We start from the raw sequence: 21,899 nt of genomic DNA on the forward strand, positions 1-21,899 counted from the left end.
ATGAGTAGATCGGTAATTTCTGGAGTACCTGCTCACATTTTGGTGCAAGTGCCTAGTTTTATTCACCTAAAAAGGTGAGTAGATACTCCAAGTCAATTGTCTAGTCGTTAACATGAGAAAGTGCTCCGAGCCTCCACTGAGCAAGTTCTTTTTATTCACATGAAACTGGAGTACGTACTCATTTTTTGGAGGAAAGAGCATTTGCTCAGCTTTATTCACTTCACCCAATTGATAAACACAACATTGTAACCAAATCAACAGATTAGGGAGCGTTAAAATATTGTACATGATGAAAGAAGGTTTACAGCTCTCTACTTTTTTATACTAGCTAATCATACTAGCTAGTTAAACTAGCTATCAACCTTACAGTTATTTTCTGACAAAATAAAACTTCATTCAGATCACTGCTATTGCCCCAAAGCATAAAATCTTGGTTAGGTGAGAATGAAAAAGGTAAAATATGCCATCAACGGAGAATCTAATCTAACACTAAGCTAAAGTTTAGATAAAGAAAGTAAACCCTACTGAGTTTGGTACCAACCCTATTTGTTTGAGATTGCCAACTAAGTTTAGTTTAGTGCCAACTAAGTTCCAAATGAAAGCCCAAAAGTTTGACAGAGGTTTCTTCCACATTTGATTATTTTTTAATTAATATTACATTTTCAGTTTTATTATAGTTAGTTAAGTTTAAAAAAATTTCTATGAGAACCGTGAGGCTGCTTTTTAAACTGCTAATACATTTTCATTTGTGATATCTTCAAGTGAGTTATCTTCAACAAGCAAATATGATTCTGTCATTGGCGTGGAGAATAACCTGATATGGGATGTTAAAAGACAGATAATTAAAAATCGCTATGAACAGGAGTGGCTCAAGAATTCAACCCAGGGGGGGGGGCACATGTACGCAAACCTGATCTCAGTTTTCTGATTATCAAGTACCGGTACAACAACTTACCTACGGGTTTCCAAATAAGATCTCAGAAACCTAACTCTGTATCTCTAATACCATACATAAACAACTGATATAAAAGTACTTTGTTGCAAATCATATTAAAAGCTTTGCTAATGTCTATCATAGTTACAGCTAAAATGAACTTGTTTTCAAAAACATCAAGTATTCTAGAGGCAACTTTTTCAAAAGCATCAATTGTAGATTTATTGAATAAGAAACCATATTGAGCATTACCCTAAATAAGTTATTATTTACAAAGTATTAATACAGCTGTAACACAAAGTGTAAACAGTTTAACAGCAAAGGCTGTTGATGACAAATCAACATTCTGGGGAAATCTTAAGGACGATAATGAAACCGAACTCTCTGGTATTGTTGAGTGAGAAAATGCACAAAAATGTGTTCGGCGCGTAAATGATCGAAATTACGGACAAGTGGAAGTGTCCGGAATGGGCCGGCCGTAAACCAAGCCTAAATTGGAATGAGGGCTAAAAAATCTTGAACATTTTGAAGCAAGATGATATAATTTGATGGTTTAAGTGAACGTTCAATGATTAGGAGTCTTTCCCCACTAAATTAAGAGTATGATTTTTTTTACTATCACGATTAGTGTTCTGTGCGGACATGCAGAACAGGTAAACTCCGTATTTCTGAGTATAGCTCAGTCCGCCGTACTGTATTTATAATAAAGGCTATACAATAATTATTCTTAAAGCCAGGAGCACGTTATTTAAACCACTTTAAATAAACTCCTGGAAGTACATTCCTGAAAACCCGACACTATAAGTACAATATGTAAAAATAAACTTTGTTACAAACCAGGTACATAGATTTGTAAATATATGTATATAATTATATAATGTGTACGGAAATATAGTTACGTTACTAACTTATCGGTCGTGCTCAATAATACGGATAATTTGAGATGTCATAATCTGTTTCTCTATGAAAAATGAACAGATGCTGCAAGTAGAATGTGAATTGTTTTTGTCGTCTGCTTTAAGAATGTATACCAAATAATGCATTCTGAAAACGAAAGTGTTGATATATAACATAACCTACAATTTTAAAGTTTGAGTAGATTTCTAACGATAATATTATTAACGAAAATGACATCTTTTATACGAAATTTATCAAGCGCTGCACATATGAAGAAAAATTTTGATGTTATTGTTTCAGGAGGGGGCATGATTGGAACAGCTTTAACATGCCTTTTGGGTAAGGTAAAATATTATGTAACTTATAACCAACTCTGAGCCTAGTTACCACTATTGATAAGAGTCAACGACAAATAATACAATTTGATTTTAAGCTGTTTATAACTAATAATACACGTTAAGTCGTAAGTTTCATGACAGAAATAATTGAAGAACTTAACTTGTAATTATGTGGGGCCTATTCCTAGACATTCTACTTTAGTATATTGTAGGTTATTACTGATCTGGCCAGGCCTAAATAGAATGTATTAGAATTTTGTTTGTTAAAACTGATATTTTTTACAAAGGCATTATTTTCGGTATCAATTTACATTAACGTGACCATGGAAAGGTATGTTCATTTTTTTTCCTGAAAACAATATTGAAGAAAAAATTCGTCGGCAACGAAAATCAAAGGAGCTACGATTTTTTTAAATCCTCTGAAAACTCCATATTTGACAGTTTCTTATAACCTCCGCGTCTGCTCAAACTCAGTACGGTATAGCCAGATTTTAAAAACCGATTATCATACCAACAACGAGAAATTATCATACTGTACTTTCATATAAAATAATCGTACCAAACACATTTAATGAAAAAGTATGTAATGTTCGTATAATAAATTATGTTATAATTAACTTTTGGTTTGTTACTTGTATAAATTTGTCAAAAATCTTTCATGGTACGATAATAACTACCCATCGTGTATCTTACCGTCGCATAAAATCAATGAAATTATCGTACCTTTACGATAATTATCGTACCTCTGGCAACACTATCCATATTTGACAGTTTGGTAATACTCCGCGCCTTCTCAAATAAAGAAGGAACGCCATTTTGAACTACCGTTGTTCCTCCACCTCTATTCTTAACCTCCTAGTTCAGTAATGGTAATGGCACACCTTTGTGTTGGATGTTCGGTATCTCACGTGGAAGCAATTCGTAAAGACGAGTCTGACTAATACGTTAATCCTGTCAAAGATGCCTGCCCGCTGCACAGTGCTGCGCACTGCTTGCTCTTTTAGAAAAAAAATTAACTCGAGCTTGCAAAAGTCGAATCCCAGATCACGTGATGCCCCTGCTCCTTAACACAATAATGTCCGAAAGGCATAAATATAATACAATAATATACTTTCCCCCCAGTTCATATGCACCTGTGATAATAATACTTGGCTATAAATGCCCAACCCATGAAAAAAAGTCCATTTTCCATGGTCACGCTAATGTAAATAAATACCTTATTTTCAATGGTTTGTTCTACTTCTTAAAATATTAGAGATAGTCAAGCTCTCTGAGAGATCACAATTTCAAATCTCAGGGAAGTCTCATCATTGTAACAAACCAGCATACCCAATAAGGGTTTAGGCTTAAAAGTGAGAAAAAACTGACTGTCATTTCCCGGGTTAGGGTATGATAAGCTGATCTGGTTTTTTATATCGATATTGGCAAATTATGTTACTTATTTATAACTTTCGATACAACCAACCGAGACTGATTTTCGAACAATAACTAAATTGTATAAGCTATAAACACTTTTTCATACAATAAACGTATTTGCTTTTATCAGTAATAACAGACAGTCGAAAGCTCGTGGAGGAAAAAAAAAGTTTTAAAAGTGGCATATCAGCAACCTGCTTGCAGATCATCTCTGTGAGTATTTGTACAGAAGAGAAGTACGGTTTTTTAGAGAAGATGCTTCAACAACATCTCAAAAGCAGTTAATTGCTACACAGGAGAAAACATATAAATAATTTGAACACATATTTCATATTTTCTGTTATAAATGTTTGTTGTATTGTTATAATTTCATTATTCTTTATGAGTTTTTTCTATTTCCAGTTCTAATCATTGGTTTGATTGTTAAAGCTCATTTATTATTTATAAGATTGAGCATTATATTAATTATTTTAATTCAAAATATGATTGTTATTATGACTATAGATATTTTTATGTGGTTCATAAACGCTTATTCGATAAATGAATATTAAGTATCGATAATTGTACTAATCAATATTACAAAGCCGGGTCCGCATATCGTACTCTACCTATTTCCTAACTTGACCCTATAACCCTTTTGTTCCCAAGAACCGATTATTTTGGCTTTGACATAAAGTATGAAAAAGCCTGTGAACTGATAAGCAGATCTGGGTTTTTCTATTGATTAGTATAATCATCGATACGTAATATTTATTGAATACGAGACTATCAAACAATATAAACGTATGTATAATCATAATAACAATAATTTTTGATATTAACATAATTACTTTAAATTGTACAGTGGCAATCGCATAAATATTAAGGAACATAAACAATACTAATACAAACAATTATGACATTATAACAACATAACGAATATTCAGAACAGAAAATAACAAAACTATCTATGTTTTCTTTTGAGTACAATAATTAACTGCTTTCAAGAAGAGATTGAAAGTATCCTCTCCAGAAAACCATACCTTTCTTTTGTACAAATACTCACAGAGATAATCTGCAAGCAGGTCAGTTTGTATACAACTTTATAACTTAATTTTATTGCCCTTCATGAGCTTTTGACTCTCTTGCCTAGGACAAATAGTAGATAGGGACAGAGTGGTGTCCTTCTTGCCAAAATTGCTGTCTTTTGAAAGGGAGAAAATAAGAACTGATCATCATAGTGGCATGTAATTTTCACAATAGGTCTAATTCAGATAAAATCTGTTCTTTCTAATAATGTAGTTTTTTAGGTTCCCCGCATAAAAACACCTTCCAAAAATAGTGAGTGACCTCTGGATAATACACCAAAGTATTCTCTCTTACATAACATATTTTATTTATATTTTTTATGGATTTGTCTATATTTTAATAATAATATATTTCATTAATCATATACACTATGACTAGTAATTATTAAAAAACCTAGGTATTCTGAATTTTAAACGTTTAAAGGATTACTGCTTATTAAAATAAGGATAAAAAAGTCAGCAAAATTTTGAACAAACTATACTTTTTAAATAAAACTGTTTTTCAAGCTATTACGATTTCCTAAATTTTTCTAACCAAACGAACACATAAAAAATAAATTCGTTGTCAATTATTTTTAATGACATAAAAGCCTTCAATTTCAGGCATCGGGACAAGCCTAAAGCTTTATGTAGCCAATTGGATAAACCACCTAGTATCAAGGACATTGCCAGCAAGAGGATTCAAGGGGTCCGGACCTCCGAAAACTTTCAATTTTGTTTTATTGCTTTTTTGGTAAACAATTATTGTTTAAATAATTCAGTATTACTGACATGTACAGTTGAAAGATTGTTCTCAACACTGAAACAACGTCAAGAACGTTGTAAGGAAGAAAATGGAAAATGAGTGGTTGATTGCACTTGCCTTACTTTCTGTCTACTACAGGAAAATATCAGTTGTCTTGACCCCTCAAAACTTTTTCCTGGCTATGTTCTTGCCTTGTATATTAAGGGGAGCGGGAAAGGCCTATCTCGCCAATGTTAAATTTGCCATCTTTAGGTACACTTTTCTTCAAAAGTTGTAAAGCTATGACTTTCAAATTTTAGGGCTATATTTACCAACTCTTTTTGTGTTGACAGACCCAATTTTACACCTGCTAATCAAATATTACCTTAAAAAATCATTTTTTCATAGAACACTAAAAAAAATTAAACATTTTTTACAAAACATAAATTTTTTATTACAAAACTAGTAATGTGAGATTAATAAAAATGGGTCTAAATATTACTTATACCCCAACAATGATGTGTAAAAAATTTCAGGTATGTAGGTTTAATTATTTACAGAGATAAGTGTACCTTTGTTTAATAAAATGCAACTTTCGGCAAATTGCGACTGAACTCAATAAACTAAAAGGCATACAATATCTACCTTAAAATAGGCCAGCTCCATATTTGGGATCATCTGTTTCCTCTTCATGGTCTTCCTCCATGAGCCGCCTTTTTCTTCTTGCTTGTCTAGCCTCCTTCGTGATACTTTCAGCCGCTTTCTCACTTTTACGCTGTCTCAAAATATCCATCTCCCGCAAAGTTTTGACGGATTTTTCACACAAACTCAGTCCAAGTCTTTTGTAGAGGTCCAGTTTGCTGCTGTGGCCTTCATTCTGAGCATGCTGTACATTCTAACTTAGTTGATAATACTAACCCAGAGTTCTCAGAGTCATCATAACACACAATAAGTTCGATTGTGTCTGTTGAATCACAATACTTACATTTAACAAATTTTTTTATTGCACAAGACAATAAGTGGACATCAAAAATACAATTTCCTGCTCCAGAAGATTGAAATGTTTCATAGCTATCAAAGGACAACTTCTTTGCAGAAGATACTTTAGTAGAACTACTCCCAAGTTCTTTGTTAGGTGTTTCTTGAGTTCCTGACAAAGTTTCTGAACCTACCAATGTAGGCCTAGGCCTACTGTACTGGTTACCTACATGATGTTTACTCTTGGTTTTATAACTCAATTGTTTCCTTGGCATCGCGAGTTCCACTAAACAAACAAATATGTTTCGAAAAATAACACAACAATTCACCAAATCAGTGTCTTCTTTGAACAAAATACAAAATGTAAACAAGAAACAAGTTTACATGTTCGGTATTGTGAAAGGAACCAAAACAACAGACGACAGCTGACGGATAAACTGATGTTTAGTCAACTGTCACTATGACCAACTACACAAACAAAAATGCAGAGTATAAAACCAATGGTACTATACTAAATGCCAGGAGTATACTAGCTACACTATTGACGTTGCTCAGAGAAAAAACTCTGTGTCTTGATATATTGTTTTAATTTTTTCAAGGGCTTATACGTAAGTTACAGTGATGACAATTATATCATTTTAAAGAGAATGAAATGGAGTATAATAATTTTAAAAAAACTAAAAATGTGTAAAAAAAAAAATTTTCCCCGGTCTGGCTCCCCTTAAGTAAAATCATTCCAGTCTACAAATCTCAGAGTAAACATTTACCTGAAAACTATAGACCGATTTCAATTCTATCGTCCTTCTCAAAAATTCTTGAATCAAATAGTCTGTCAAAAACTTGTGGCATTTCTAGAAATCAACAATATTCTCTCTACTCAGCAGCATGGCTTCCGCCAGGGGAAATCCACTACATCAGCCATCTTCAATTTTATAATAGACTTCATTCCCTTGGTGTTTTCTGTGATTTAAGCAAAGCATTTGATTCCATTGATCATAATATTCTCCTTGAAAAACTATAAAAATATGGAGTTAGAGGTCACTCTTTTAAATTCATGAAATCGTATTAATTTGTCTGATAGGAATCAAACTGTCCAAATCCACGATGGCCAAAATAAAGTTTCCTCATCGTTTAGAGCCATTACTTGTGGTGTTCCTCAAGGCTCTATTCTTGGTCCTGTATTATTTCACATTTATGTAAATGATCTTCCAACAGACCTCAAGCCTCAGCTTTGGATTACCCTTAACAAAAGATTACCCCACCAGACCCGCCAGGTCTCGAATCTCCTACGTTCTGAGATGATTCCCAGACACCATTTCTGGAGGACAAATGCTCTATTGAAATTTACCACGGTGATGGACCCCACAACATCAACCTGTACCTCAAAATCGATTCAACGTGAGAAAAATATACTGTCCGTAGAACATCTTGGCTACAGACCTTGGCGAGACGGTTGAGAGCAAATCCCATGGTTCGAACCCTTTTGCAGACATTTTTCACGTGGCTGATCCATGTGAGCCTATTATCGATATATAAACACAGAAATTTAACTGAAGTTTCTTGCTTCGCTTCCTAGTTTGATAAGACCCTGAATATTAAACTGATTTATGTTCCCTAGATGAAACTGGATGATATTAGTTTTGCTGATGTTTAACCTAAGTTTATTAAAAATGAACCACTGATTTAAACTCTGCAACTGGATGTTTGAATTCGATATAGTCAAATGTGGAGATTTATTGGACACAAGAAAAGAACAATCATCAGCAAACATTGTAACTATTACAGTTGGTTGTGTATTTATGCTACAGTATGTACAAAGAACAAAATATATATTGAAATTTCTTTTTCCATATGTTTTTTTTTATCCAGGGAGTAAACCCAGTTTTATAAATACATATTAAACTAAAAAGATTACAGGTTTCTCACCTTTATTTTTAAGCTGTACAATTGTGGGACTTTGGAATGACAATTGTTTAACAGGAGTTAGTTTTGATCTAAATTTGTCCAAAAAATGCTTTATGTTTATAAAGGGCTATTTTGCACTCTAATGTATCCTTTGAATCTATTTATTAAAAGACCAAGTCAACACTCAGTAATAGTTAGTCCACTTTGGCTACCAAGTAATATATGTATATACGCCCTGTTCTAGCGACTAGGCTATACAATGCCCTACCAAATGAAGTGAAGGCTGTAGGTCCTTGTCTGTTTAAGCTTAAGGTTGAGTCTCAGCTGAATCTTAACCCACTTTACTCTGTAGAAGAATACTTTGATGTCGATTGGAACACATAAACACCTACCCCTGCCATCTAAATTAGTTTAAGTTTATAATATTAGTTTTTTTCATTGTTGACACAGTATATCCAGTTTTGCTGGTCAAGGATGAAAAAGAAGGTATTCAATATGACTTAGGGATCAAAAATGCAGTAGGTAGAAAAGCGACTGCCTTTTATCCCATCCTCCTCCAACCATTACCATCCTGCATCACCTTTTTGTTTCAGATGACCTATCACGCTATTCCTATCCTCATCGCTGGTGAGTTCTTAGTAACATTTTTACTAACTTTTTTCATTATGTTTTTGATACCTTATGAAGAGAATAGATTCCAATCCTCCAAATATAGTTATCTATTTTAGTAACTTATAACAATGACAAATGTTTGAAATCCTGATATCCTTTCAAAATGTATCTACAACTTTACATTGCTGATCAGGTAATGTAATCATCTATAAAGAACATTCATGTTCAATTGGTAATTGTTATGGAGGAGTTTTACTATAGATTTTAAATTTATATTAAAAGATGAATGAAGAAGAATTTATGATTTCAGCACAAACACCGATGTTTTCTGATCTGAATATCCTTCTTATGGAACCTAGTCAACCAAAGCAATGGACTTTGTCACCATCCTATAGCAATCGTGTGTCCTCTATCAATGATTCGACCAAACGGCTGATGGAAAGTTTAGGGGCTTGGGAACACATTACCAATACAAGATTCAAGCCAGTTATGAACATGAAGGTTTGTTTAGAGATTTATAAAAGCTTATTTCTCAGTATTGTTTTTTGAAGTGACTACTTCTTCTGGCAGACTATGGATGTTTTTCAGGGGGGAAAACTTTTGTTAGGCGTCATCTAAGTTTATTTTGTCCACATGCTCTCAAAGTAGAAGTAGTCATATAAACATCTGATCTGAACTAACAAAAATTGATGTTAATGAAAAATCTGTTAAGATTGAAAGGGAAATATAAACCACAGTAATATACTACATTATATATGATAAGTAAAATAACGAAACGCTTCTCTAATTTAATAGTGTCTTACAATACTTTAATTAGCTTCAGTTTAAAGCAGTTAAAATTTACGAAATCGATTCATACTCTGCTATTAGTAGCTATGTTAACTATGATATAAAAGTAAAAAAAAACTTCCATCGCCAAATTATTTATGATTCCAACGTAAAAGTTATTAACCTACTGCATCATTTAACAGCAGTATTGAAAACTTATCGGATTCTAAATTGAATTTCAGCATGATTAATATTATTTCCCATTCTAGTTAACTACTAGATTTGTCCTGACGAGATTTAAAAAAGAATTAAAAATAAATGAATTAGATCTTTTTAGCTAACAAAACCGTAGTGTAATTTAATCCTGGAAGAAAATTAGTCTTTCTGTTGATTATAATTATAACCTTTGCTTAATCGCATTTGGTCTTACTCTACATTCACTTAAAGAATAAATTACGTAAAAACAAATTTTAATACAAATTTTGCTGAAGAAACATTAAAACCATTGACACTTTAAATAAAAATTTAATTTAACAATTTCAAATGATAAAAACATAAATACAACGGGATATGGAATTACAATAGATGCTGTGTTTACAAGATATTTAGCATGATTTTATTCTAAAATTAACCCATAATTTATTTTTAAAATATACTGACAATGAAAATGAAGTAACCATTTTGGAAATACAAGATTGTATTCAATGTGATACTGACAGAAATGTAGAACTAATATTAATGATAATAAGAAAATGTATAAATATTTATAACTTTAATATTTAGAAATCAATAATCATTGTAATATATGAAATGTAAAAAATATTACAAAAATATGTATAAAATTAATAGAAAATAGAAAGATTTTTATGTTACAGAATTGAATCTCTCATATTATTTTAAAATATTAAAGTAACCATTTAATAAATATAAAATGTACTTTTAGTAAATACTATCTAGGATTTTTTCTGATGGTATCTGTTTCTGCTTATCATTAATAATGTCTTGGATGATAAAAATCAGTGGTATAAAACTAATTTTCTATCATAAAAATGTTTTTACACTAAGTTATTTTTCGTTTTTCTTTGAGTTTTAGGTATGGGATTGTTCGGGAGCAAAGGTTGAATTTGAAAACGGCATAAATCCTGTGGCATACATTGTGGAAAATGATATACTCATTGATGCAGTGGAGAAAAGATTGAAGGCTGCAACAAATGTGACAGTAATGAATGGTGTAAGGGTCGAGCAATATAAACTACCCAAAGAGCTAAATGAACAAGTTCAGCTCCAAATCAGTGATGGATCGACAATTACCTGCAGTCTTTTGGTCAGTAAACCTGATTAATTATGTTATTTTAGTCCTGTATTTGTCAAAATGGTTTGTTCTCTAACCCTTTCAGGAGTAATGTTTGACTGGTATGTCACCAGCAGCACTATGCATTGGAATAAGCTCAATAAATAGCCAGAGAAATTGCTCTTGGTATGCTACTATCTCTTTTGGGTTGTGGTGAATTTTAAGATTCTGATAAGATTAATTATGAACTTGAAAAAATATACCTTTGTTATTGATGCATTCATTAAACTAAACACAGGATATTTATTATTTGTTGGTATCTAATAAATAATAGTAAATAGTTTAGTTTAAAATTTTCTACTCATTTCCTTATTTCTTTTACTTGATGATTATGTACATAAGTTATCATAGTAACTTTTCACTGGTCACACCATTTCACCAAGACATTTTTCATTACTTCACACTACACAGCTAACTTTTTTATTTTTATGATACATTCTTTTAATTTTAAGTTTGTTTTTAAAGTTGTAACATTAATTTTGTATATTTCATGAGTTTATTGTACAATGAATGTATGCTCTATCACATTTTTTTGTTCTCTAAAAAGCTTGAATTCAAATTTGATACAGATTGGAGCAGACGGTGCCAACTCCCAAGTGCGGAAGACGATGGGAGTCCAGTACCTGAGCTGGGCATACGGACAGACTGCAGTCGTGGCTACTCTAAAACTGGCCGAGGTCAGCAAACATTCATTTTGTAGTGTCTCTGAAGAAATACATTTACTCTTTTCACTTGTAAGAATAATACTATAGACTTTTTAAGTGAAATTATGATGTTTGTGTATTAGTCCACAGTATTAAATACTAAGTTAATTATAATATTTTTAAAAGTTTCATGGAATATATGTTCCAACTGATGAAATTAACTAATTTTGTAATGTATATCACAAGGAGAAATTATAATTCCACCTTTGAAATACCTGAACTGTGGATGCCTCTCAGAAGTTAACCCAGACTATAATGTTGAATATTAAAAGTAAAAGCATGTACATGGTTTCATCACTCATCTCCAAAATGCTAATCGTATAAAATGTTTTCTGCTGCAATAAGTCTCTTTTTTGTGTTATAGGGTTCACAAAACAGCACAGCATGGCAGAGATTCTTGTCCACTGGCCCTGTAGCTCTGCTCCCTGTGAGTTGTTCTGAAATTGATTTAATACACTGACTGTGGTTGTCTGTCTGATGAAATAAGATCTTGGGTTTCGAGTCTGCTGGCTGACATGTTGAACCATCAAACAGTCTGTGGTTGCAAGTCATGTTCATTTTACAGAAGACTTAAATTAGAGAAGCTCTGAAATGAATATAACTGTCCATTCATAAGACATCTTTTAATAAAACTAGAAAAGGTGTTTTCTAATTTAATTTAAATTAGCATAGTTTGTCATTCTCTTTAGTAAGTTATTCTAATTAATTTTTTGTCAAGTAAAATAAAGATAGCCTGTAGATATCCTGGATCCAGGACTAGCTGGTATAGTTGACAAGACAGTTGAGAATCTGAGAAGTCATGACATTTTCTCACCTACCACTTTATGGTAAAAGCCTTTGCCAATCCAACAGTTTACAGTGATGACACAACCTATGAGAAAGAATTGTAGTCTACTAAGTGTAAGTTAACCATTTCTACCTTTCATACTATATTTTTCACCATTCACATTTTTCATTCAGTAAAGTCACCATTCAAAATCTTAGAAGAAATGAGATATTGTGGTTTACTCTCATTGAAACGTGTTGTAAATTGTCTTCCGAGCTCATCCTCTGAAGGATATTTTAAGTAAGTAAATAAAAATACCTTTTATTGTGAGAGGATTTCAGTATACACTCGTTTACAAAACAACTCAATATCAATAAATTTAAGCCACCTAAAAACTAAATTGTGCAAACAAATATTCAGCTAAATAAATGTTTTTTCCCCAAACAATTTTCAAATGATGAACACCTGTAAACAGCTAATCCCCCAAAGAGAACAGATGGTCAAAACATCTCAGAGAAAATACAAAAGGGACTGCTGTATCTTTGAGTGTTCTCCCTCAAGATATGGTTACTATAAGCAGGATAACTGTACTGAATTAATAAAAGTAAGGTACTTAATAGTAATAGAATTAGTATAAAGACTTTTCATGAGCATCCCAACAAAATGCAGTAGTTTTCATTTATTAATATAATTCAATAAATTGTAGTTTATTTCAATATAATTAAGCCTCTGCATTGTAATTACACAATTGTTTAATTTTATATTTATTACAATAAAAATGTACGGTATTCTGAGCTAAGTGAGCAACTTGTAATTTTGAGTGTTCTGTACGAATAAAACGGTAAATTTATATCACGAAAACAAGGTATTAAGTGCTCCTGCTTCTGCACAATGAGTTTCATTCTTATAGCTAAAAAGTACAATATTATGGTAAAGTTAATTTTGTTGTATTATATGAAAATAATCACAGTATCTGGCACTCAGGTTATCAGTGTGTATACTCTATCTGCATCTAGGTTGCTAGCAGACATGCTGTCTGGTAACAGACTGCCAACCAACACGTTCTCTCATCTCTGGGAACTAGGTTATCAGCCTACACTGTGTTTGGTATCTAGTTTTATAACCATATTTGCAGTCTGGCATTCTGACCCAGTTAACATGCTATTTTGACAGGTTATCAGTGTACACACTGTCTACTAACTGTTAATGATTCATATAGAAATTATAATTTTTAACACAATAATTGTTAATATGCATGTACAAATTTTAGCAGGTACCAAGCATTCCCAACATTACTGACTAAGGAATTTTGATAAATGCAATGGATATCCTTGTAAACAAATGTTGAAATCGAAAGGAATAAATACTGTGAGCTGAATTTTGTTAAAACTTTTAATAAAAATATTCTATAAATAAAGAAAAAAATTACTTTAACTTACAAAACTGTTGATATCATTTGTTTATTAATTTTGAATGAACAAGAAGAATAGTCTTTAAAGATAAACATTATAAGCCGCTCACCAATTACATTACAAATACTGTCTTGTGTGCAATTCCTTGTATGTAACAACGTATTAGCACACTAGGGATAAGTACAGAAATACCTAAGGATTTTTAGGGTTAAATGCGATTAAATCTTAATTTTGGGGTATTTTTCAGTTGACAGATGATTTGTGTTCTTTGGTGTGGTCAACTTCCTCTCAAGAAGCAAAAACTCTGCTGAAACTACCCAATGATTCATTTGTTGATGCGCTCAATGATGCACTGGTAAGCAGCAATTCTGTTGTCAGATAATCTGTATTAGATTACCCCTCATTGTAGAATGCACTTGTTGGGGAGAAAGACACAGCAGGTTACAACTGTTGGGCTGTGGCAGTATGCATAAAACAACAACACTCCTCCAATCTAGTTGGCCAGAGTTTATGTAACAGACATCTACACCTCCTTAAACATTTACAATTACCAGTTACATTAAAATTATAACTGTATGTAATCAATAACATTTGTGTCCAGATTTTCTATAATTTTCATTAAATTGATTCATGATTATTTGTTTAATTTAGTTTTTACAATGATTGACTTCAATCGGTAAAATGATAGATGAATAGTTACTATCTGCAAGTGTAGCATAGAACAGAAACACTGTTTCACTCAGAAGTTTTATAGAACTACACACAGGTGTGATTCTGTGTTTAAGTGTAATTAGAGAAATCTTCACTGATATAAACCAAATTTACTAAACGAGAGGAGAGATATCAGTAACCAAAAAAATTACAATAGAAAACATAATTATAGCCACACTGTTGTGATCTCTACAATCTTTGATTACTTACTTATAGCTGCAACTGCATTATTCATCATTTCTATTTAGCAACATTCTAGAGGCATGGATACCCAACAAATTATGGTATTATATATGAAATGCAGCAAAGCTGTTGGCAGCCATCAAAGAAAAATATCTTTGGATGGAAAAAACATTACAAACACAACCTCCCAGTGTGGCTGTAGTTGTGGAGGGCATTTAGGCAGCCTTCCTATTATGCGTGAGACATGTTGTTGTCATGTTACATTTATTGCTACAGTGAAGAGAACCTGTGAGGCAGTGGATGCTGTCAGTTCAGTCACCCAGAAATTGCTGGGACTATTGGACTACCAATCTCAACTGACAACCTCCCAGTATAGCTGTTGTTGGATCCGTCTGACATCCTTTTCACTTATTCCCTTATTTGGCTTCTTGTATCACTGTTTCCAGTTTACATGTGTTGTTATAGTGGAGAGAGCCAGTGAGGTCAGAGGCAGTGAATGCCGTTAGTTCTGTCACACGGAAACTCCTGGGACTGGTGGACAGCCAAAACTCAACTAGCTTGCCACAACCTCCCAATGTTGCTGCAGTTGTGGAGGGCAGCAGGGCAGCCTTCCCACTTGGCTTCGGACATGCCACCTCTTATGTAGCACCTTGTGTCGCTCTTGTTGGGTAAGCACTGAATTTTGGTTATGTTGAAGTATTTTTAAGTATATTAATATTAATTCAAGTAAGAGGAAACAGGATTTTTCCGGACATTTATCATCATTCAGTGATACAATAAAAACAGTAACGCTATGTTTCGAGATCTGCAATCTGATCTCTACTTCAGGTAAAAGACTAAACTAATGCGTGACTACAGTATAACAAACATACCAAAGTGTTGTGACATGCATAAGTCAGGAACCACAACAGTCATGTTGTGTGTCAATTTAATGCACACTAACTCTAAAACATGCACTTAATAAAAACTAAACCCCAATTATTAAAACTGAATACAGGTCACAATATGTTTGCACTCACCAGCCAACAAAAAAGACCAAAAATAAACAAAAACAAACTTTGAACAAAGAATTCAAGTATGTGAGTACACAACACTAGTTTTGCTATTGAACCCATGAAAAACAACTTTGATAATAATTGTATAGCTGTACTGTAAGATCACTTTAGTATAAATTACAGTGGATGTTTAAATGAGTAATATCTTATCTTTGTTACTTTATTATGAATCCATTAACTCATTTTCATAATACCGTGGGTATAACTTATCCAAATTTGTGTTACGCATGACAGTTACCATGAATTCTTGAATAAATACAAGAGTGTGAATTTTGTAATGCTGGAATGTCAAAACTAGTTCACCCTATAAGTGCCCAAATTTGTATGGTGACTTTGTTGAAAAATAGTATTTTAGTGCTACTTTTAAATGTATATAATACAATTTGTTTCTTGTACTTTGTTTACATCAAAACTTTCATTTTCTGGATAGCCATCATATATCACCTGTCCTCTAATGTTTTTAACACAGCATAAAAATAACGTAAACTACAAATCTACATGTGATACTACAACAAACAATACACTGGAATTCAACACTCAATATTTGCTACTTGTTGTCTCCTGTAGGAAATAATATCATAGAAAATTAACCTCATTCAAGATAAAAATTTCAAAATCTTTTAAAATGCTTTAAGCTTAACATCACTCGATTTTCAGACATTTTATTCCCTCACTGCTCTCTGCACACTGGCGAGATCCCTCATACAGAGATTTGTTCTTTTTAATAGGTTTAAGATTCGTTGAAATGTTATGTTAAATTAATTTTTATTAATTTATGCCTATGCATGCATTCTTCATGCAGTGGTATGGTGGGACTACACTATGTGCATTGGTCTAAACATAGGCACCCATTAACATTAAGTATCAGGGGGAATTGAGACCCAGGAATTGATACATCTTTATTTTGATTTCAAGATTTGAGTTCAGAATTATAAAGTGGCTAATTTATAGTTTACGTCTATAAAAAAAAAAGAAAAAAGTAAAGTCGGTTGTTGGATGTTTACCTGTTTATTATATATTTTTTTAACTAGATAAATATGTTATGTGTATAAGCAAGGTTAATTTGTAAATATCCTCAAATAAGATTCTTTAAATGTTATGTATCTTCATTCAGCTGTACTTCACTGTTGTAAAATATTGACGGTTACAGTGATGCAGCCCATAAAGTCCACCCATTGGCTGGTCAAGGAGTCAACTTAGGCTACGGGGACGTTGCATGTCTTGTGGAACAGTTGACCCGAGCTGCTCATCTCGGTAGACATATCGGTTGGTGCAAAAATAATAGTCATTATTCTTTATTAGAGCGAAGGTGAACACATCCTGTTATGTACAAATTAGTTTAAAGATTGAAAGTATCACATTTAATAACATTATAGCATTTTTATTAGTTCAGTAATATGTTTCCTATGGATATTAGCCATTAAAATCTTCTTTTTCCAACACAAAATCACCAGTTTTGTATTTGTTAGTTTCTGGAAGTTTATTGTGAAAAATAGTACAAAAATGGTAATAACCCTGTGTGTAATGTTGTGGTAATTGACATAATGGATGGATTGTAAATTCATGATGCAATGTATGAAAAGCTTTACATTTATGTCTTACAGTCATATCTGTATGTTATCTAAATAATCACACTTTTCACTAAATAATTATTATGATTGTAAAACAAAAGATGTTAAGTCTTACTTTTATGCTTGTATATTATTTATTCAATATCAGGAGGCAATACCATAGCCAAAACCTCAGAATCTTCTTCGTTTTCACTTTCTGTCTCACTGCTAATTGTGTTGGAATTGCCTGCTAAGTTTATAATTATTCGCTCTACAACACTTGAACGAACACATTCCTTTTCAAAATAATCTTGCTGAAAGGCTCTGTGTGCCAGACTCGGAATTGTCAGTCTTATTTAGTCACTTTGTCCAGAGTATCATGAACAAGTCTCTCAACTTCTTTATTTTAAATGTTTTATTATTAAATGCTACCTCTCCCTTTACTTGAGCCCATGCCATTTCAATAGGATTGTACTAGCAGTGATTGACAACTGCATTTCCCATTTCTTTAACTAATACATAAGTTTTGGGTTGTTTTATATTAGAGAACCCTCATGAAAAGTTCTGGCTTCGTTTCTTTCATACAGTATTGTGTGTTTCTTTTGTGGCAGCCAAATTTCAATTTCGTCTTTTCCCCACAATGCATTTGGAATTTTCTCATATAAACATGTAGTGCCTTATTATACATAAAATATAATGATATAACTAGTAAATTAATAAAAATAATGTTTATGTGTTATTTTTATCTTTTCTTTTATTTATATTTCAGATAAAGTTTTTAATTCTAAGATCTTCGTAAAAGGTTAATAGAATGTAATATTTCTTCAACTCCTTTCAACCCATTTATCTCAATATGGAACTAAGCTATAGAGATGTACTTGTTTTTTTTAATACGTAGTTAATTAATTTAAGACAGCTCTATCATTTTTCGTGCATAACGGGTAAGTATTTTAAGTACACTGCAGTCGGGCGGCTTGCAATTATAACGAGGAACAAGTTTGGCAACGTTGCTCAGTCCTCACTAGCTGCTCCATGGTCATGGGCCAAATAGGCTCCTCTCTCAACTGCATTCTCTGGTGGTTTCATGTATAGGATGAAAAGCTTCATTCATATAAAAAAATAAGGAGTTTTTTATGTTATAAATTGCTCTAAAATTTTGTGTGATAAAATACAATATGATCATCAGTTCTTTCCATATTAAACTGTGTCTGACCAGTATATGGATGGTGTAGGTGACCTAAGCACTCTGCGGGAGTACCAGAGGCTCAGGCAGAGGCACAATGTGCCTATGATGGCTGCCATCGATGTAATGGCTCGTGTCTACTCCTCACAGAACCCTGCCCTGATGGCTGCTGGTAACATCGCTCTGCAAATGGCCAATACTGTCCATCCCATCAAGGTCAGTTTTCACTGTAAAGCAAATATACTTTAAAAATCTAGCGCTCAAAAATATTGGCCAGTTCTTGTTCATCATCTCCAGTTTTGTGCCTTGTGTATATGGTTAGTTCAACATAAATGCACAAATGATTACGTGGTGCTTTGGTCCAACTTCAATGATTTTTAATTGAATATTAGGCAGATAGTAAAATATTTATAAATTTACAATTTTTTCACTTTCCCATATTGACTGGGTTATTGATCCAAACAAATATCTTATAGTGGGTGTAAAGAAGTGTTGCCCTGGGACATTTTTGGGTCAGAAACAATAGAAGAGTATATAATTTAACTGCTTCAACAATAGCAGAATTATGTTTACATCCTAAAATTTGCCTCCCACAATGAAAATGGCATTTTGTTGGTGGGCTGGTCTATCTGGTAAGGTTGGGGCATTATATAATAAGTATATAGATTATAACATTTGTTTGGCACTATGTACACTGCTGGTTTTTCTATACCTCCAGCAGGTTGTAAAAGACCGAAACAATAGTACTTTATATCAACAATGTTTTGGTTCTCATGATCTGTTAAACACAAGGGAAGGGGTACTAAAGCACATCAAGGAAAGAACAGTAGGCAATAATAACTGCACTAGATAATGGTAAGCAAATAACAATACACAGCAGTAAGAAGAGAAAATAAGATCACAAAGAGATATGGAATGGATGGAGAGTCAAGGTGGAAGAGGAAATAAAAATATTCCCTGCAGGTTGTAGTTATTAGGAATAGAATCCCTTACTGCACTGTATGGAGGTTACTTCATCAGTTATGTGTTTCTTCTGTGCTATCTGATTTAAAATGGTACATTACTTTTTTCTTTACTACTGTATTCTGTATACTGTATTTTCTTGAAAAGAGATTGTTGGAATGGGGAAAAATTGTAAGATTAATCCTTTCAGGAGTAATTACCAGTATGTCACACCAGTACTTCTCACAGAATACACAATATACATACAAATACACTCAGGAGTAAATTCTTTTCTAAATTTATATTAAAACAAGTTTATTGAGTTACAACATCAATATTGAAAATATACACATTTTGATATGTTTGTCTTAAAATAGCACTCAATGTAAAAAATTAAAATGTTCAAAAGTGTTTCTTGGTGTGAAATAATGAAAAACACAGGTATACTGTACATAGATGGCAACATTACAGTCTGGACACTCGTACTGTGTATCTTTCCTCTTGAGTATTTGTGTTTGAACACATATAAAATCTTTTCTGAACTTTCTGGTTTTATCCCTCACGATTTGGGAATTTACATGAAAAGTGGCAGCTACTGCAGTTGGTATGGCATTTTCTCTTTTGAGTTGTGGTGGGTTTCAAAAATCTGTCTAATGAGGTTCATGCTGAACTCCAAAAAAAGAACTTTCTTTGTTAATGCATTCATCAAGCCAAACTTGAAGAATGCATGTTGATGTTTAGTAAATGGAAAACTCTGTATCGCTTTGTGTGGAATCATTGAATGATATCATCATATCAGTATGATCTACGGCATCCATGTCTTTGCAGTAATCAACTACTATGTTTTGTTTTAGCTTTTTTCTCCTCCTTTTGTTATTTCTATCATTTCAGGCTTATGAATCATGGTTACATTTCTCCGGTCACATCACCTGAGCTCAAGTGACTTTTCATTTCTCCAGACTACATATTGGCCTTTGTCCATTTGTTAGGTAAGCACAGTAGATCTTTGCTGTTACTTCTAACCATACCACAGACACCGGTGTTATGTTCATGTAATCATTCAAACAACTCAGGGTTTTTTCAATCATTCTAAAGTTTTTATGCTTAGAAGAACTGTTTGAAGCCGGAAAAATATTCAAAACAGTGAGAAAGCAAAAAAAAGTTCTACTTTGCTAAACAATGCTCAACAACAAACAGATGAATGACCAATGCGCATGCCACTACGCACTTCCCGCCAATACTACTGCGGATGTTTCGTGCCTAACAAACAAACAGACACACAATACTGCGCTAGCAGTCAACAACAGATGAGTCAGAGAGCATGGCACAGCCTCCGTGCCAGTGCTGAGCACCACACCATGCTACTGAATCAGCTGTGATGTCACATACCCGAACAACTCTCGTTCCCCTGCAGTAGCCTAGCCTCCATATCAAACACCTTTGTCAATATGAAAAAACAAAAACTTATTCCATTTAAACATGAAAGACTTACCGTTACGTCTTTACTCATTTGGGCATAGTATATAAACTATATACTGGTATATTGCTACTATTGTTCGGTAAAACTCATACTCTTCAAAAGGTTTAAAAATATGGAAGGAAGATAAAATCTAAGTAAAAACACTTTGATGTGTTTGATTTTTGTTCTTATAGGACAAGAAGCTTAGAAATTGCACCTAGTCCTATAAGGTGCTTCCGCAGTAACAGGATATTCTGAATGTCTGAATGGGTAAAGTTGGGGGTAGGGGCCGCCTCCTGAGGAAGAAATTAGAGCACATGTTTGAATTGGTAGTAGCTAAACAAATATTTGTAGGGTGATATTTGTTTTATAATTAATTCTCCTTAACCTACAATTAAATTTATTATTAATATTTTATCAAGCCTGGAATATTGATGTGGACGCAACCAAATATTCCAGATCATTAAACCTTCTGGAATTTTTAAATTGCGTCTATCAACTCCAGCTTCATATAGTTTGATATTGTTCAATATGATTAATGTTTTGTTTCAGGCTCTAATGATGGATCGAGCTGCTGCTTAAGTGATCTCAGTGTATTCTGTTGTTTATGTACATATTTATTGGTATTTAGAGTGTCATCTATATAAACAAGTTTTCTTTAAAAAATAGGCGTACATTTTATTATTTCAGTAATACCCTTCTCACTATAGATTTTTGTATGCTTTGTTTGGCATGAATAATTTACTCATTATTCAATGAGATATTCCCCTAACCTTGTTATAAGATGTAAATGTTTAAAAACATGTGCACCCAGTTCACACGATTTATGTAAAACTATAATTTGACTTTGAAGGAAACTTCTTTAAATCTGAATGTCCTTTGAGACATCTCCATAATATTGTGCATGTCTGAAAAGTGCAACATTCTCTCTGCACTATCTGATA

General features: G+C 32.9%; 1 protein-coding gene across 2 annotated transcripts; it reads left to right on the plus strand.

Annotated features, from left to right (window-relative positions):
• Positions 1-1,911: 1,911 nt before the first annotated feature.
• LOC124370772 (ubiquinone biosynthesis monooxygenase COQ6, mitochondrial) lies at positions 1,912-21,641 on the plus strand. Of its 2 annotated transcripts, none has more exons than XM_046829075.1 (10): positions 1,912-2,170; positions 9,182-9,372; positions 10,733-10,963; positions 11,560-11,667; positions 12,059-12,121; positions 14,120-14,227; positions 15,232-15,434; positions 16,972-17,087; positions 18,604-18,770; positions 21,508-21,641. In XM_046829075.1, exons 1-10 carry the CDS (start codon positions 2,062-2,064, stop codon positions 21,535-21,537), a joined length of 1,326 nt encoding a protein of 441 aa, XP_046685031.1. In that variant the 5' UTR covers positions 1,912-2,061; the 3' UTR covers positions 21,538-21,641. The 2 variants fall into 2 exon arrangements, with proteins under 2 accessions (XP_046685031.1, XP_046685035.1); XM_046829079.1 differs by lacking the exon at positions 1,912-2,170 and adding an exon at positions 8,838-8,886.
• The last annotated feature ends 258 nt before the right edge of the window (positions 21,642-21,899 follow it).

Source organism: Homalodisca vitripennis, chromosome 1 (assembly GCF_021130785.1).
Source record: "Homalodisca vitripennis isolate AUS2020 chromosome 1, UT_GWSS_2.1, whole genome shotgun sequence".
Classification (NCBI taxonomy): Eukaryota; Metazoa; Arthropoda; class Insecta; order Hemiptera; family Cicadellidae; genus Homalodisca; species Homalodisca vitripennis.

What these genes read in the sequence shown, in the direction of transcription:
- LOC124370772 (XM_046829075.1), top strand. Translation starts at nt 2,062, where the DNA reads ATGACATCTTTTATACGAAATTTATCAAGCGCTGCACATATGAAGAAA. An exon ending in AGCTTTAACATGCCTTTTGG is followed by an intron (nt 2,171 to 9,181) that starts GTAAGGTAAAAT and finishes TTATGATTTCAG; the next exon opens with CACAAACACCGATGTTTTCT. An exon ending in ATGCGCTCAATGATGCACTG is followed by an intron (nt 14,228 to 15,231) that starts GTAAGCAGCAAT and finishes GTGTTGTTATAG; the next exon opens with TGGAGAGAGCCAGTGAGGTC.